The sequence below is a fragment of the Cylas formicarius genome, unplaced genomic scaffold (genome assembly GCF_029955315.1).
Source record: "Cylas formicarius isolate icCylForm1 unplaced genomic scaffold, icCylForm1.1 PGA_scaffold_12__32_contigs__length_19106922, whole genome shotgun sequence".
Lineage (NCBI taxonomy): Eukaryota > Metazoa > Arthropoda > Insecta > Coleoptera > Brentidae > Cylas > Cylas formicarius.
This window is the reverse complement of record NW_026844225.1, coordinates 9,586,022-9,605,754: the sequence shown is the minus strand read 5'-3', so window position 1 is coordinate 9,605,754 and position 19,733 is coordinate 9,586,022. Positions and strand designations below refer to the sequence as shown.

At 32.2% G+C, this 19,733-nt stretch overlaps 1 protein-coding gene across 4 annotated transcripts in view; it reads left to right on the top strand.

Annotated features, from left to right (window-relative positions):
- LOC132708700 (plexin-A4) overlaps window positions 1–19,733 on the top strand; it is a 315,847-nt gene that overhangs the window by 58,320 nt on the left and 237,794 nt on the right. For 3 of the 4 annotated variants that reach the window (XM_060681215.1, XM_060681214.1, XM_060681217.1), the window contains exon 2: window positions 4,179–5,334. In XM_060681215.1, the coding sequence (XP_060537198.1) occupies window positions 4,222–5,334 (1,113 nt within the window). In that variant the 5' untranslated portion in view covers window positions 4,179–4,221. Of the gene's footprint in view, window positions 1–3,962; window positions 3,983–4,178; window positions 5,335–19,733 lie in introns of those variants that run through there. The other variant, XM_060681218.1, reaches the window with a different exon arrangement.

The following is a 19,733-nucleotide window of genomic DNA, read 5'->3' as shown; positions in this document are numbered from 1 at the left end:
TTAAAGATTCAGCATTCAGATAAAGCAGAACAATCGTATATTGCAAATAATATAGAAAAAAATAATAATTAGAACAGGCGATGATAACGATAGTGATACTGATATATTATGGCAATAATTTTAAGTAATTTAAGTAGGTAATAAAAATAGTTTGTAATTTTATTTTAGATTTAAATACATACATAAATAAATAAATATTGTTTAGTATCTTTCCTAACAAAACCCCAAATAATTAAATTCTAAGCAAAGTACGGACCTGTTCGGCCATATTTCATTCTTACAGCTTGCCCGGGTCTTTCCTTAATTCGTATCAGTTAGTCACTTTCTTATATCTATGAACATACTTTACGTCTATAGTAATGCGTAACCTAAAATTCTGAATTCCATCGATCTCTTTAAAAAATATAGAGATTGTAATGGGTGCGTTAATTAATGTCAAAATACCTCGCAAATTGTAGAACTACTTCTTATCCACATCGTCTGTGCCTTAAATAACCACTTATCTGAGAAACCTGACAAATCCATATGTATGACGCAATTTGATATTTTACCGGTGATCTCTTTCAATAGCGTTGCTTATCGCTTGCTTGGGACACAAAACAGATATGCTCGATCCCCCACATGGTAATCGGTGTAAATTTTTACATTTACTTTTAAAACATCGGAGGAGAATGAAAAGTAGAAGTGACTAGACCGCCGCATCAGTCACAAAAATAACCTATCCCGTTATGTCTCAGTAATTTTATTATTAGTTAAACACCCTGTACATGATTGTATTTGTTTTGTGGCGGATATCGATGTAGGTTGCGGTTTTTCATATTATTTTACAGTTTCTGTTAGTGAAAGTCGACTGAACGTAGATTAAACATCTAACTAATTTACTTCGGTTGCTAATTTCGCAATGAATACTCATTATTTCGACAAAACGTCATAACAATTAATCGTTTAAACAATAAGTGTTTTTCACGTTCTCATGTTAACCTTTTGACAGAAAGAGTGACGTTAAGTTTTCTCTTGTCACAAAATGACGATTGATGTGATGATTTACTATTCATTATCTTGTCTTGCTTTTTACGGTATAATTTATACAGTTTCTTAATTGGTTATTATTAATTTGCGAGGTAATAGTTTTCTTGTCGGTTTAAATGTCACAAAATGACAAATCAATTAGCCACATAATACGACAGGAACGTATTATTTGATTTTTCTTTTGGTATTGGTTTTGGCATTTCTCTCACAACCCTGTGACCAAAATGGTATATTTAATATTCATTATTTTAAAATAATGAGATTTATTGGCCTTTGTCAATGAATTATTTTACTTTCATTTTTTCAGAAATCTGTCTTCTATACTAATGGCATTCAGTTGATTCCATTCTTTATTTTTAACCAATAAATTTTCGCGGCCGTTTACAGATTTCGCAATAAAATTGGAAACTTGTTTCCAGAAAGCACATAAACCATCAAAAATTTTTGTATCCGTGAGTATACAGATGCTTTTTGGTTAAAAAACTTTAAACCAAGTTAGCCTCTCTTATATCATGATGATGTTTTACACGGGCCTTTGGAGATAAAATACCCAGATAGGAACAGAATTAAAAGATGAAAGTTTTGCTACGAATTATTTACGTGATGCAGAAATGTGCCCTAGAGTATTATAAATGCAGACTGAATGAGAAATTACATTTCTTGTCTCTTGTCGAATAACCGTTTCGAGAAATACGTGTTTTGAAACTTACGAATATGTTCGTTGAGTTATAAAACATTGCGGTAAACATTTCACACATGGGAAAAACTTTTGTTAATGAAAATTTCTGAAATATAATACCTCTAAATTTTTGTTGTTCCTTTTTCAATTTTACAAACATGTTTAAAATTTCATCAATGTACTGTACTGAATACTAAAAAAAATCTTTTTTAATTTCTGAGAAACATAAAACGACGTGTGAAAAAACTAAAAGCTATTTTTTGCTGCTCCTAGTTGGGATTTTTTTTCTACAGCAAATATTAATGCGAAATTTAAATGCAATAATTTATAGTCCAAGTTCTCGAGTTTTTCTGGTGACAATATTAAGCAAAATACTAAAAGATATGGTAAAGTCTTGTGTATAATATAGTATAAACTGGTTTTCATGTCTTTGAAAAATGTATTTAAAATGAAAGTTGCGTGCATTTTGAGCCATTTATTATTATAGAGATTATAGGTATTGTGAATCAAGAAAAATTACAGTCAAATGTAAAAAGAATAATGAATATTTTATTGAATTTGCAAAACAAAACAACAAAATGTTGAAAGGCATTCGTGTCTATATATTAACGCCAATCACTATACAAGTGCTTGCGTTAATATGAATTTGAGTCTTTATAATCTACTCATAAATAAGTACAAATGACTTAATATCACAAAAGACATTTAAGAAATTTTTAGAAAATATTCTACTTGAACATTCATTTTCGATGTATCTCTTATGATACGAGGGGAGCTCGCTTGATAATACCGAGTTCAGAATGTACCAATGATATGATTTGAGTATTTATAATGTACTTATAAATAAGTACAAAGGACTTAACATCACAAAAGACATTTAAGAAATTTTTATAAAATATTCTACTGCCTAATTTTTTATGTATCTCTTATCTTTGCATGCAATGCTATGTGGAAAGGTTTGCGTTTTACAAAAAGTAAAACAGAAACTATCAAGTTCGCATTTCTGGAAATATTTTCCACTTTGAAGCTGATATCGTAGAAACATGATTTTGGAAGTCCTCAACAGCTTTTTGAGGTGATGAAAATCGCTGTCCGCGCATCTCTTGTTTGACAGTGGCCAAGAAAAAGTCATTAGGCGATAAATCGGATGAATACGGGCAATGAGATTTTAATTCCACGCTTCTAGCTGCCTGTAAGTCACATGCCGATGTTCTTTATCATGTTGCTCACAGCATTGATGTTCATCACTGATGAACTAGCCGTATTTTTGCAAACCCGATTGTAAACAGATCTTCTCTGATGGTGCTTCACTACCAAAAGTTGCACGTTGTTTGGTTCAAATTTGCTTCTTGTAAACGTTCATTATAAATGACTTACTCTGTCAATTTCCATATCGATATCCCTAAGCTTACTCTTCTCTAAGAAGCTTCTTTTGTTCACACCACCTCATCCTTTATTTGCCATAGATAATATATAGATAAGAGAAGAAAAATGCCTAATCACAGGTAATGGAGGACAAAAGAGTATTTCCAATAGTCATAGGTAATAGAAATTTATTGGTTTCCTCATAGATAATGTAAATTGGTCAAATAACTTGACACAGGAAACAGAGTGATTAGTTTTGGCAAAAGAGTATCTAGAATCGTCATAGATAATAAACCTTGCTTACTTATTGCAAAAGAGACGACCTTTACAGACAATAGAGTGCTTAGTTTTGGCACATGAGTGCCCCTAATCGTAACAGATAATGAGAATGAGTTAACTATTCCAAAAAATAATAAGTTGGTAATAACAATTCAATCATTTTGGCGAAAAAATTTGAAAAAGTTTCTTTCTATCGGTCATTCCTCATTTTAATTGTGCAGCCTCCATTTTTGTTCTGTTGCACTTCTGTTTCACTCATCTCATCTAGGCGACAATCGAAATTCGTTGGTTTTGATTAAAGCGTGTCCAAAAATATTATTGTTTTTCTAATTATAGAAGCTTACTCTTCTGTAAGAAACTTTTGTTCACACCATCTCATCTTTTAGTTGTCATAATTCTTGTGGCAAATAAAAGAGAAGAAAAATGCCTAATCACAGATAATAGAGGACAAAAGAGCATTTCTAATCGTCATAGATAATAGACATTTATTAGTTTCGCGATAAGAGTGGCCCTAATTTCCATAGGCATTGCAAATTTATTAATTGTGACAAATGAGAAGAATCAGATCTAATCACAGATAACAGAGTAATTAGTCTCGGCAAAAGAGTGTTCCTAATCGTCATAGATAATGTAAGTTGGATAGTTATAGTGATTAGTTTTGGCAAAAGACTATCTAGAATCATCATAGATAATAGAAATTGGTTCTTATTTCCACCTATTGTTCTATTGTAAAAACTTTGCTCGTATAAGGGTTAATAAATACTATTCTATTCTGTTTATAGATATTTTTTGCTTTAATAATATCATATAATTTCTTTTGTTACAGTGGCCAAATGACGTGAGACTGAAACCCCAGAATTGGCCCCGCTATGAAGCGGTCAAGGCTATTTTTACCATTCTTGGTGGCAGCCTTCGCGACGATGGTTGTTGCCGGTCCACCGACACCCATAATTCGAACCTTTGCCGACTCAAAAGTACAAGCCTTCAACCATTTGGTGGTCGACAAAAACACTGGTAGAGTTTACATCGGAGCCGTAAACCGATTATATCAGTTGTCGCCCGATTTGGAGCTCGTGGTGTCCGAAGAAACCGGACCCAGGATGGATTCCGAAGATTGTTCGGTACTGGAGTGCAATAACATGTTAAATAAGAAACTTACGGATAACGTTAATAAGGCGTTGGTAATCGATTACACTACAACGAGATTGATTGCGTGTGGAAGTTTATTCCAAGGCATTTGCACTGTACGAAATCTGCACAACATCTCAGACGGTACCTTGGAGGTAAGAGAAGCGGTGGTCGCAAATAACGCCACCGCATCGACGGTGGCTTTTATAGCACCGGGTCCACCGAATCCACCAGTTTCCCAAGTAATGTACGTCGGTGTGACGTTCACGCTGGGTTCTCCTTATCGCTCAGAAGTACCGGCAGTGAGTTCGCGTTCTTTAGACAAAGACAAAATGTTCGCCATCGCCCAAACGGCTGTTACCACAGGAACTAGGATGTTCGTCAATTCTTTAGCTAGAGAACGTTATCCTATAACGTACGTATACGGTTTCGCATCGGAAGGCTTTAGTTACTTCTTAACTACTCAAATGAAACACACGTCGTCTAGTCATTATATCAGTAAACTGGTGCGAGTGTGTCACGTCGACGAGAATTATTACTCGTACACCGAAATACCAATCGATTGTATCAGCGAAGGGAGAAAATACAATTTAGCTCAGTCAGCTTACGTCGGCAAAGCCGGTTCAGATTTGGCGTCGGATTTGGGCATAACGGCACAGGATGACGTTTTATTCGCGGTGTTCAGTGAGAGTGATCCTGTGACCGCGAACAAACCGTCTGACTTGTCAGCACTGTGCGTCTATTCGTTGAAATCCATCAGGAGGAAGTTCATGCAGAACATCAAGCACTGCTTCAGCGGCAAAGGGCAACGCGGTCTAGACTTCATCTCTCCTAGCCACGCCTGCGTTCAAACGGTAAACTCTTTTATTTATTCGAAATGACCGAATGGTCATGGCTACCGACCTTGTCATGTGGGGTCTCTCTATAACATTACTTACCTTCCTATGAGGAAATACGAAGCAAATGTGGGGAATTACGAGGAAATATAATAATGCGATATAAAGCAGAAATATCTGGGAGTAATATTAGATTTCCACAACAAATTTTGCACCAAGTCGAAATTTAAATGGTTATCCTTTTTTTTTTCTTATATAGGAGTATTCTAGAGCTATTGTCATGCTTCTACTCAAGCCAAACATCGAGCAAAACGTATCAAAAACTCGAAGCAAGCAAATTAGGTCTTACTAATTCATAATTTTTCCAAGATTCTTAATAATGAAATAAAATTTTCTATTTGCCACATCTCTAGCGTCTTCACTAGTGTTGGGTCTTGTCAATTGGCCACTTCTTAATTGACTAGTCAAATTTTAGAGTGTTATCTATCATTATGTAATAATAATATGTGTTTTATAATAAATTATTGTGATTTGTGATGTCCAATTTACTCATAAGCAATTCTCGAGTACGATACTTAGCAATTCGAGGAATCCCAATAAAAAGATTCACTCCATTTAGTTCCCAGAACGACGCGATGGCTACTTGAATATAAATTTCATTGCATTTTTAAAATTATTTCGGTCAATTGACACAAAAAAATTTGATCTGTCAATTCCACAACCCTAGTCATCACTTTGTCAAATTTTGATCCTCTTGATGATTTGTGCATCAAAACTAATCGACAATTTAATTTACGATAGTTTTTAAACATTTGATTTTACCCGTCATGCGTTAAATATTAACATATTAGGTTAATTTTAGTAATATACAATAATTGTTCCCTTTTCAGTTTTCTAAAAATTTGGTAATTTTCAGAAGAATCAATCAATTTTTTTAGTACACCCTAATTTCAAGAAATATGAATCAAACTAAGTAGTCCATATAATATTTATATTCATATACCAGCATATGGACTTGACTGAATACTTAAAAGTGTTTATCTTTAAAAAAAGAACCGTCAAAGTTGATGCAAAGTTAATATGGGAACTGATTTAATTAAGACAACATGTGTGACGTGTAGTCAAAACTTCATCATCTATCAAAATGTTTGATGTAAGAAGTTATTCAATATAACTTACCAAAGACTTTATTGAACCTGTTTGTGGAAAATTAAATGCATAAAACCAAAAAGATGCAACGTATGAAACGTTATGAAACCAAAACCTACGATACCAAAACTAACCACAAGAAGGTGAAACAAAATCAACAAAAATTGCAATAAAATCTAAAATAAGTGTGATTCGTGGAAATTTCCGAAGGGAAATGACAAAATTGAGGAATCAAAATGTTCATATTTTAACATACATAAGTTTGCCATTCCCATTTGGCATGAGTTTAATTATTTTATTTTGATATTGGACGCAGACGCCACAGATAAATATAGAAACTCGTCTTCATCACACATCGTTCAGAATAAAACTGTATATTTGATATACAGTGTGTATGACACACATACACGCCAGTGTGTGGACTCCTTTATATAAAAATGGTCTAATAGTTTATTTCACTCATTAAACAGGATACAACCATTCGAAATGTCAAAAATCTGAAGTTTATGCTCATATCGCCTTTACATCATGATGTTATTTGTTGGTGGGTAGCCATTTCACATTCAGGCCTAATTACTAACGGTGATTGTTAAAACTCGTTACGGATAGTTATTTTAAATGGACCGTACATTACATTAACAATTATTTTCGGGAAAAGTCACTGAGGTGCGTGGAAAAGTATTTTATATTTCAATGCTTGAATTTTTCAATTTTCATCCGAAACCGTTTCGTACCGCGCCTCATTGGTTTCATGTTACCCCGACATTTTTATTATAACGTAGCTTTTTGGTAAATTTAATTTTTTTTTCGTTAATTTGTTTGCTTTGTAACATGCGATTGGATTGGTAAGCCATTCGTATGTGTCTTTTTGTTGTTCGCTTTAAAAGGAGCGTGAAATTTGTATTTTAAACGCTTTACCGCTACTGAAAAGAAATCGCGAGTGTTATTTATTACGCAACTTTACGTAGAGTTGCATTGCTCGCTCTACAGTTCGTGCTTCAGGTGGATTTAGAAGCACGCCGAATTTTTATCTTAACGGGTGGTACAACCGTGCGGTATGAAATGGCAGTGCCACACAGTTTCTTGGGGCAAAGACGGAAGCTTGTGCCCATTTGCGTCTCAATTATTGTAAGTTATTATTAACAACCAGCACTATTTAGTATAAGATAACACCAAAAGTAGAAATTAGAAACATTGACAACTGTAGAGGCATGGAGAAAAGTCCTCCCGCAGAAATTAAATTTGCAATATTTTTTCGGTTAACCCATGTTATCCCACGCATAAAAGAAAATAAAAAAATGCTTTTTAGCTCTGAAATTATTTATTTTGTTGCACTTAAGAATACATTATATGTGTCAAAAAAATAAATAAAAAAAATAAAATAATAAAAACTCGAAACATACAAAACGAACCACTGGGAAAAAACAATGAATAATGTTTTGGGGCATATAAGATGTAACATATAATTTATACATAAAAATACAAAAGAAAGTTCAAATTCGACAGAAAATAACTAAAAGTGGATTGTTTTCCAAGTAGAACCTGATTTGATACAAAAAATCGCATAATATTTTCTGGTGCGTGAGCGCACCACTTGTAACACCCGGTTTCATTTTTGGTGATATTACAAACGTAAATTGTGTGGCTGTGGCAGATTCTACATCGCCTCATGAGGTGACCTTGAATATTATAACGCATTTCATCTATGGCAGATGCAAGATTTCTTTGAGTAATTGTTTTATCAGTTTTTAAAAGTCGCAAAGCAATGTAAGGTTTAAAATCAAATCAATCACTTCGTCATCAAAAAACATAAAAAATGTTTCAAGCGGAGTTTTCCAGAAAGCCTCACATGATCTAAATTCATCGAGGTCAGATTGAGTGTACTCAACCTGACCTTTCTTCCATTTGACAGTAGAAGCAAGCCTTTTGATGGCAGAAAGCATACGTCTTCTTTTGAATTCCAGGGTTTCATCATCTGATGAGCCCATTCAGGTTCAGTAGTTGATGAATTACAGGACTGTTGAAGGACAACTGTATCATTCGGTGTATGTAACCCGAAAGTTCCAACTATATGAGTTGGTTCCCCAAACTCTTGTAGATTTATGTTAGCGTTCATATCTTCTTCGTCAGTCAAGGTGTCCACGTCGGGTGGAATATAGACCGCACCGATATGTTCTGTAAATCTTTTTCATGTTATTTTTAGCATAAATTTACAAGGAACGGAATGCTGCAATACATAAGAATACGTAAATCCAAATCTTACGTACGACTTTCTTTGTTATTGTCCTCATCCATCACTATCTCCTCCGTAGCCGCTTCGAATTCCATTTGAGTCAAATACGTCGGAAATGCCATATTTTACGAACTGTAACGTTCACTGCAAAAGGCACAAACTAATACTAAAGAACACGCTAATTGTTGGATTCTACATCCGCTGAATTGTCAAGACTTGCAATAACAAAGTTTTCTTTCACAGATAAAACCAGTAGTGCATTCACGCATTAGTAAATATTTTCAAAAAATAAAGCATAATCAATATAGTATTTCCAATGTTTGTTTTCTGCGATGTAATCTACATGCTATAGACTTAACAAAAATGGCAATACAAATCCAAAATATTTTGTGATTCAAATGTATGTACCGCTTTTGTTAACTTTTGAAGTCATATATAAGATCTTTTATTTTCAAACTTCATTTTTTTTTAATTAAAAGAATTCTAGATCTAAATAAATTATTAAAGTTTTTTATTAATAAAATATGTCTGTAGTAGGGCAAAATCTAAATAAATACCTACGTTAAAATTATTTGGTGCAATAAAATTTTTGATCTGGAAACAAATCGGATTTGATTTAAACAATGACGGCGAATTTTAAATATCTGTTGTGTCGCTTGTTTTCTCGGAAGTGAAGCGTTTTGTTAATGCGATAAAAGTATCTCTGACGAACAACTCTGAACGTGTTGCAGGTGACTCATACCACATTCTTCGATGCCTATAAAGGCCTTAATGTTTAAGGTCTATTGAGCGTTTTTTTTTTCAAATCTCCATTAGCAGGGAGTTTCAAATTCAACAATATATTGCTCTTTGTTCATAACAAACTTACAGAAAATTTTTTTGGAACTTTTGAATTACAGTCGGTCAAAAAAGGCTCCGTACACACAGCATTTTTTCAGTTTTCTTTTAGTTTCCTCTTTCACTTACATTTAATGAGAAATCTATATCAATATTTCATTAAGAGTAATAAAAATAAAATGAAAATCTTTTAAGACACTTTATTTGAACGATAAAAAATGAAGCAGTTTTAGAAGCAAGAAACTATATCAAATAAGTCTCCATACACTTTAATAAATCACTATGCACGTAGAACCGTTAATTATCAATATTTTATCAAATCAGCTTGTATCAAATTTCGCTTAAACAACTGAGTTATACTTGTTTATTTTTGACGCCACTTTTAAGTCAGTAGTTTTGAAGTAAAAGCAAAATGAGCGCTAAAAATTTCGAAATTCCAATTGCTCTTCCAAAAATCATAGTAGATTTATGGAAAGAGAAAAAATCCTTTAGAGATATTGGTAAAATAATTAAAAAATCACATTCAACTGTACAGTATGTAATAAATCAATACAAATCCACCAGATCTTGTAAAGTGTGGTCACGCTCTGGTCGTCCCAGGGAGTTAACTGGCCGAGAAGAGTCTTCTGTTATGAAAAAAATTAGAATTACTTCTAAAACAAGCGCTCCAAAACTTGCAAAGCAAATCAGTTAAGAGTTCTCAAAAAATGTTCGTCATCAAACGATTAGAAACTGCTTGCATCGAGCAGGTTATAACGGCCGTGTTGCCGGAAAAAACCATTTAATTTCGGAAAAAAATTGAAAAAAACGTTTGGAATTTGCCCGAGAACACATTAACAAAACCAGGGAGTTTTGGGAAAACGTTATCTATAGTGACAAAGCAAATATTAATCTTTTGGAGTTTGGAGGAAAAAAATGCAGCTTTGAAAATCGAAAATGTCTGTCTTAAGGTGAAGCATGTTTTATTGTGGGGGTGCATGTCTGCTAATGGGACAGGCAGAATACTTTAAACCAAAGTGTTGAAAAACTTAACCTTGAGGAACATTATTTATTCCAACAGTCTGCCAATAACTTCATACACCACCACAATCTCCGGATGTTAACCCCATAGAGCACTTGTGGGAAGAATTAAAGCAACGAGTGAAAAAAACATCAAGTTACGAGTGAAAAAAATAGGATAAGATAAGAGTGGGAAAACAGCACCACAAGTTTTTTTTAAGTCTTCCAAAAAGACTTAATGGCATTATTAAAGCAAATGACAATTTTACAAAATATAATACTTTAAGAAACTTTTCAATTTATCATAAAAAATAATAGTGTACATAGTTTCTTGCTTCTAAAACGGCTCTATTTTTATCGTTTAAATAGTTTTTCAAATGATTTTTTTTTATTTCTATTACTCTTAATGAGATTGCTGCGAAATTAAAAGAAAACTGAAAAAATACTAAGTATATGGAGACTTTTTTGACCGACTGTATATCTCGTTTTTCTTTTTTTTTCTGAAATAAGTGTTTATAATGTTAATATTTGGTCAGTTGTAATGCGTTTTGAATATTTGTTTTCAATTAATGTCCAACGTTGCTCATTTATTGGTCAGTTTATTTAATATAGAATTCGTTAATTATCACTTTGAGTATTAATAGTATTAAATACAATTTTCATAGTTCAGTTGTTTTCAGCACATCCGTAATATTTCCATGTCAAAAAAAAAATTGTTGGATAATTATTCAACGTAAGATACGCAACTAGCAATAAAATAAAAGAAAAATTACAAAGTTTAAATCTGAATTCTGTTCTTTATACGTAAAAAGTTTAATGGATTTTTAAATTGTGGAACCTACCTTGTGAGTATTTCACGTAATATTTTGAAAAGGACGAAAAAAAATATGTGGAGAAACTCTAGTGCTTTTGTTCTTCATATTTTCTGGGATATTTAAATTTAATATCAGTCTGCAGACCTTCGGGCCAGTAGATTCCGTGTAAGAATAAATCGTGCGGAATTTCAATATCGGTAGTATTTTGTAAACCTTAATTTGGCATTTTGTTTGCTACAAAAGGAACTACGTAAAGACGATTGGTATTTTGATTTTTTCTTTTCTTTTTGAGAGAATTTTTGTTTGTTAGCAGTAGCTTGAAGTAGTTCTTTGTAAGGTGTACTAGGAAACTCGAAACTCAAAGTATCGACGAAAAAACGTTCTTATAAAGCTGGATCTGGCCCCCCAAAAGGGAATGCCATTAAAAATACTTTTAACAATTCGCTAGTCTTAACTCGATAATGAAATTTCAAAGGAATTCAAATTTTCTTTGTCCGCTGCAGGCACCCCTTTTCTTGCCTCGCGTGGGTAGTGGGACGGGTTGCATCCATTTTACCCCCCTTTAAACGGGGTTTAATTAATACTTTCTAAACTAATACCATAATAATTCAGATCCCGTAACACCGGAAAGTTCGCCTGAAATGGATTAAAATCTGTTTTAAACGTGTATCTCGAAATTCGCCTTCACAGGGCGTGCAAAATTTCCAGGGTTAGTTCGTATTTTCATAATTTGTTTTTCTTTGACTACTTGTTGCACTATTATTAACTAAGTTTTTCCACTAATTTTAACTCCTTCAAGATTGAAATATTTCTAGTCAATGCTGTCCAGGGGACTTTTAACATTTTCCCACAGTTCAAAAGTTTGGATTCTCGTCATGTCATTGGAATGAATAATCCCGTCTCACGCGTGAAAGGAAAAGAAGAAGAGGCGCCATTTTGATTAGTGTGTCTGTCGCTCACCCTAAAATTTCCCATCGTTATCATGGTTTTCAACAAGTTTAGTAGTCGATAATCTTGATTTACTTCTTCCAATGTGCGGTTGAAATCTAAATATTCTTCAGGCTTATTCGCAATTAGAACATAACGAAGATTTTTTTGTTTTGGAGAACTTGGCTACTTTTGTTAATACACTAAGCGAGTTGCGTTGTGGCTACTAAATGCGCCATTTTTTTCGCATTTTTGCGGCTACACTAGCCCAAAATAAGGAGTTGAATATTTAAAAAAAGTTTTACGCCCCCACATTTTAGGCGAATCTGGACCACCCTGGGTATTTTTAAATTAATTTCTTTTGCATCTTACTAAAAAAAAATGTATTATTTAAGGTCATTTTAAGAATCGCCATTTTTCTCACCCTGTATATCCTATTTTGCAGCCATAGACTCGTGTTTGCTGTGTACAAAACTTTTTTAATATACGTAAAAATAATGACATTCTAGTTAAATCGAGTTAATTTTGCAGACGTGTTAATCTAAGGAGCTTTATTACCTAGCTTTTTTCCATTCTAAATTAAAAATTAAATGGTCGCTATCGGATTTCCACGTATCTCCACATATTTCACTGGACATCTATGTGTTATCGATTTCCACACAGATTTCCATTTCCATCTATTTCTCCATTGATCTACATCCCACAGGATTCGAAACGGTATTTTTCGAAAGGGTGTTATCCAATTTTCAAAAAATACCTCCTTAATGAAGTTTTAACAAAAAATCAAATTTAACAGTGCGTATTAAATACAACTTTTATCCAAAATCAAAACAGGTTATATTTTATTCGACATAATTTATAATTAAATTGCCCATTGACATTTTTTTGTCCAACGAATGTTGTTATTGTGAATAGCCTGTCCTATATCAATCTATTTCCGCTAGGTAGCTAATTTTATTATTGCGTGTAAAAGTTCGATATTGAGATATTATTGTTGAAATGCAACAGTTTAATTGTATCCCAACACTTATATTTACGTCTACAGCTTTCGTTTTATACGTTTTTCATATAAAAATGGAATTTTATTTTGTTGTTGTTAATGATTTGCTCGTGCTCCATTATTTTCTGAATTTGTTGGTTTGACATTTTATTTCGAAAATAAAATATTGTGGTTAAAAATTCAGTGTTTGCTTTTAAAGGTTACAAACTTAAATATGCCGAAAAGGCTCGGAAAAGGTTCTATCATGCTTTTTAAGTCTAATTTTGATAATACTCATTGCGCTTAAGTAGACATTTTTCAAAAGACTGCAAAAATCATTCATAAAATTGCCATTGCGATGGAAATATAGACGAGCACGGTGGGGAGTGTTGCCTAAATACGAATTATATGATATATATTTATAAGTACATTATAAAAAGTCGAATTAAGCACTTGTCCGGATAATGCAAACCACATCCGATGCATTTTAGCGTTCTTCAAAACTGTACAATAGATAATGCACAAATACACAAAATAAGAAAAAAAGTCCATCAAATGAATACAATGCTTGCGTATATATCTATGGAGCAGACCACTTATACAGTCACCTAAATTAAAAAAAGGAATATGTACACAATAAAAGCACACAAAAAAATTACGCTATAAGAAAAGGCTTATAATCAAATAATAAGGAAAATTGACAAAACCGAGGATGTTTCTCTTTGGAAAAGTATGTCTATATTGAATATACAGGGTTGCCATATGGATAATTTATATCTTTCATAAAAAAAAATATTGCTTTATAATAGCTTTTAATTCATTCGCTTGCTGCTAAAAAAAAGTGCAGTAGTAAACTTGGTCAGTCGTTTACATTTTTATTTATATTTATTTTGAACATTTAACTTTAACTGTATTTATCTAATCAAATCAAATCGACTGCCTTTCTGTAATTTATTTTCTAAACAAATTCAAGATGTGTAGGCAAGGAATCGTTTACATTTTCCTATGAAGTTAATTTTAACATATTCTTTCGAGTTGATTTGTACAATTTTCATTAAAATATTTAAATGGACACCAATAACGCTTTAAGCCTACACACGCTATTAACTAGCATCTAGAATTTTTGATCCCCTATTAATATGTTAAAATATATAATCAACTGCTGTTTAATATCACAAAGGCTATTATTCCCACAATTTGTTTTATCGCAACCGGTTTTGGTATTGTAATGTTTAACGCCGAACAAAAAAATTCGTGAATTTAAATATAAATCCAGCGAAATCTAATGTATTGTAACATTCGCTGCGGTTGACGTAGTGTTAATTAAATATGTGAAGCAGTTCCAGGTATAAAAAAATGCCGTGTTTTAAATATTATGAGTTACGGATTTTGCGAATCAAATTCGGTTTAAATTTTGGCGTTGGAAATGTGTATGAAACGCGAAAAATTGTGGTCCCTATTTTTCGGAAAAATCCGTTGAAGACAGAGCCGCAATTTGCGAGATTTTCATGCCATATTTGCTGAAGGTTATGCAAGTAAAATGTGATTTTCGGGGAGAACCTGTTCTCGGTGGATTTTTAACGAATTCTGCATTCCCAGAACACTTTGAAATTGAAATCATTCACTTTTAGGGATTTCCTTTTGGCGTATTTATTTTATGGGGCGGGTCGTCAGCGGTTTCTCTAGATGGGTAAAAAAAAAATCTTGGTATGCAAAATTTTAAATTATTGACGCATATTTGTCCGCACCCCAGTGATATCTTTTCGATTTAAATGAGTCCACTTTAGTGCCCTCTGTGCCTAATATTTGTTTTTGACACACAAATTATAAGGGGTTTTGGAAAATGCAATTTTATTTTGGAATATGAGTCAAAGGGCTGATTATTTTATTCGATGTGTAATTGTTCCACATTTAATGGTCTATTATAATCATTTGAAGACGTAATTTTTTAATGTTTTTTACCAATAAAGACCGGTTACTACTAATAAAATGCGAAAACCTTCAAAATATGCCGATTTAATTGCATAAAATGTTCAGAATATACGCAACGAAATGAACAAAAAATGCAAATATACTTTTTTATTATATGAATAATCATGAACATTAATGTTATTTTAAATAAAGTCAGAAGTATTTCTTTATAATTAAACCCTATAATTTTTTACCTATACCTGAGAATAAATTAAACAAAAAAAAATCGTAATAAAAGATCTTACAGTGACAAAATATTATTAGCAATTATAAAAAAATAAAATGCAATTAATAATTCAATAATTGATACATTCAGATACAATTCACACTATTATTTGTTTTTCAAAATTTCCCGAAAAATATTGTGCCTTTTATCCATAACCATATGGTTAAAAAGGGAAAAACTTCGCTCAACATCTACAGAAGTTATCGGACAGTATTTTAATTTTACATTTAAGTGTGTTTCTAATTTATACAAATCCAGTTCTCTTTCAAAATTGCCTATAAAAATTTGAATAACTGAAATATTTTTTAGGATTTTGACACCTGTGTTATTGCTGACATACATTTTTTTGTAACCGCAGCCCCAAGAGTACCTGAAACTTTTTTGGAATGTAGCTCAAAGTGATTTATTAAAGTCACTGGATGTGTCTACAATTTCGTAGGTGCCATCGGTGCAAAAGGATAATTTGTTTTCATAAATATTAAATTTTCTTTCACCTCTGGGTTAGAAAAAAGGTGAAATTGGCAATAAATATTCCCTATTTTAGGGTATAATTTGTATTATTTAAGATTTTTCCGCAATACATATTTATTTTAAAGATGAATGATTTTGATGAATAATTTATGGTAATATTAATTATTTTATATAGGTAAAAATAATATGAACCATTTAGCCCTTTTCAATAGAATGCTTAACTAAACTAACCAAAGTGTTTATATCAATGTTGTTGCTAATTGCTATATTTGTATATAATTGTTTATAATTTAATTTATTTAGCCATTTTAATATGATATTGCTAAATTTGTTTTTTTATGTTATGTTGTTTTTATGAGCTGGTAAAAATCATCGTCTTTGATTGTTTGGAGACATTTCTCTGGAAATATCCGTTAAATCCCTAATGATTGAAATGCACCGTTAGGCCATCAAACTAAAATAGTCTCCCACTGATTAAAATCTTCTTTTCCAATCTTTGTTTTGTATATACTTATCGATAAATTTGCATTTCATTTTCTTGAGATTGGAATTACTGTATTATTCCTCACAATAAATAGGAAAATATATTAATTATATTGGGTGTCCAACTAAAAAGGCAACGTTGTTTTATATCTTCAAGACTTACATCTTTCAGGAAAAACTTTGTTACTGAATCTAAAAATTTTAATAATTCGTATTGAGATTTTTTAACTCGCATTCTGAAGTTATATGTTACAAAAATGTCGTTTTTTTAAGACTGGCGTGGCGATTTTTTTATTAGTTTTTTATTGAGGGTTTCTGTAGAATTTTAGAATAGCTTTCATGGTTTCTATCGCGTGAAGTCATTATAAATTTCCAGATACAATTTATGGGTTACGTAATATCATTCCATCGCCTATCGTTTATAGTTTTCCATTTTTAATTTTAAAGTTGGAAATTGCTGTCGAGTTCGTAGGCGATAAATGTAAAATCGATCAATGTAAAACGTTTCAACATAAAGTTCTAAAATAAACATGCCAGGTACAAGTACCGGTTTGACATTATGTCCAATGTGGACTGCAGTGGAATGTAACACCAATTAACATCAAAGATTTCCTTTATAGTTTACGTCCATTTTTACTGTGTTTCTTTTGTTAATAAAAATGTAACGTGACGTGTTGTTTAACTCAACTTAGTTTTAAAATAACGTTTATTTCCTATTCGGAAATCAATATAAAATTTAAACTACAACATTTGGTTACTTTCGTTTTAAATTGTGGAAATTGCAGAAAAAAATGTTTGATGTTTTTTTGAATCTTCCGAGCCGATAAAATGAAATCGATAAATATAGCCTACAATTATGTGCCTCGTTATCTGATTATTAAATCGCCGAAGTGCTTATTTAGAAATTCGTTTAATTCGAGCCTAATTAAAATCAACAACTTCCACTGAATTGCGAAATTTTAGAATTCATTGATCTCTTTTGTTTGCTATTAGATTCTGCCGCGTCCTTTGCCAAATTCCTTTTTTTTCTGTCGCCTTTTCGTTCGAATTTCGATTAAAAATGGTCATTCAGTTTCATTGTGTCTTAAAATTGCATTGTAAAGGTGATCGAAACAAATATAATGAATCAAAACTAACTAAACTGGGATTAGAAAATATATATTTTATCGGCAAAAGCGACATGAATTGTTCTAAATTGTCATTAATTAAATTAATTAGTTCACACACTAAGGTTGACAATTAGGTTACATCAAAATGTTTTTGTTTATTTTGAAGCCTACTGGATTCATTAATGAAGACTTACAAACAGTAAGTAAATACAACTTCAAAATTCATCCTGAGAAAACTCATTTTATGATTTTTGGGAGCCAAAATAAAATGAATATTCTTAAAAGTATCGTTGAAGTCTATGTAGGCAATACTAAAATTGGTTTAGTTGATGAGACAAAAAAACTTGGGGATAGTAATCGCTAGTAATTTTAGTTTTAAGCAACACATAAAAATTATATTCCAAAGAATATTTCTGCTTCTAAAAATGTTTTACATATTTCAAACTAAAGAAAACTTTGTGTGCAACCTTAATATTGTCACATTTTAAGTTTATTGTTTACGGTTTGTGTCTCGATGTAGATAGCAAAAACAGAACACAAAGAATCCAAAATTTTGTGCTTACGATTTATAACATGGCTTATGAAAGTATGATAATATCTGTACGACTTGCGATGGTTTAGCATTAATTTTAGACGTGTAAGTTTTTGTATAAAATGCAAAAAGCAAAGACTCCGCGCATTAACTCAGAGAAAGATTGATATTTTTGGCAATTAACTGGGTTCAGTTTTTTAAAATGCGGCTTTTTATTATAATGCTTAAGTGAAAATTTTAAACTTAAATTTAGAAATATTTACTTTATACAACAACAATACAACAAATGTAATCTAAATTTTATGAGTTGGCTTATTAGTACAAGTCAGTGACCTTTTTAAAAAATTTAGTAGTTGCTGGTTCAGTTTCAGTTTATTTGATTAATTGTAAATTATTTTAATTTTTGAATAACAATATCATTAATTTTATTATTATTATAAAACTATATCTCTTATTAGAACTATTAGCTTGTAATGAGTTTTTCAAAATCCTAAAATCATTTTAAGTAAATACATCCAGAGAGCCGCAAATAAAACTGTTATAGCCCATATAAAAATATTGCACTCGGATAAATTTCTCTTGTTTTTCTTTGAGGCGGGAATTACTATCTTATTTTTCATTAAATAAATATTGTTAAAGGCAAAAAGGGGTTTATTGTCGTTAAGAATCTTATACTGGTCTCTTTCTTTAGCGTTTAGACTTATCCGCATTTCATTCGAAATTGCTTTTTTCCCCAAGTTGTTTTCGCACGAATTTCGATTAAAAATTGTAATTAAGTTTCATTGTGCCTTAAATTGTGTCGTACAAGTAATCAACAAATTGTTCGTGTGGCAAAGCAAACAGAATCAATCAAAACCATTCGCACTTGAAAGCAAACAAAAAGCACGAAAACTTCTTCCTCCCCCTTGTAGATTACTGCCCCTTCGATATTCGTAACTGAGTTTGTCACTTAAGTAAATACTCGATGCTGGGAAGAGCAAACTATCGATAAATATCTAAATGTCTGAACCTACTTATTTTATTTGCACTGAATGTCTCAAAAGTACTTATAGAGGGTTTTCAAGTTGCTTCGCTTGTGCGGACCGCATGTGGATTGTCGATCATGTTGCAACATTCGCTCCCCAATCTACAGTGTTGTCACATTCGCAGTTACGTAATGGCCCCTTAACACACATCTCCGACGACAACCGCGTGCCCGGGAATAAACATTATAAAATTGGATTTTTGTTTTTGCATTTAATATTCTTGTTGTGTTCATTTTCACCCGGATGTTATATAATTATAAATCATAACAGGATGTCGTCTCCAAAACCTAGGCAGATTTCGAGGTTATGTTTCACTCACTAGACGATATCTTTTATTAAACCGCAATATAACTCGCAGCGTTAATTAAAACTGGCGTACAAGGCATTGTAATTTATTTCCAAATATTCTTGGCAACAGAGCAAGCATGAAACGTAAAACAAACAGTACAGGCTCTATCGCCTCTGGTATTGATCGGCACTGGCCTGTAGTGCGGGACAAACTGCATTGAAAGTCCTGGGGTTCACTTTCACTATCAACAACTTTTGTGGGTGTAACTTTTCCGTTTCCTCTTTATGTACATTTTGCCCGTGCCTATTTCATATTCAAAACTAAAATCGTTGCCCTTGTGACCCATATTTGGCTTTAAAATGGTTTTTCATT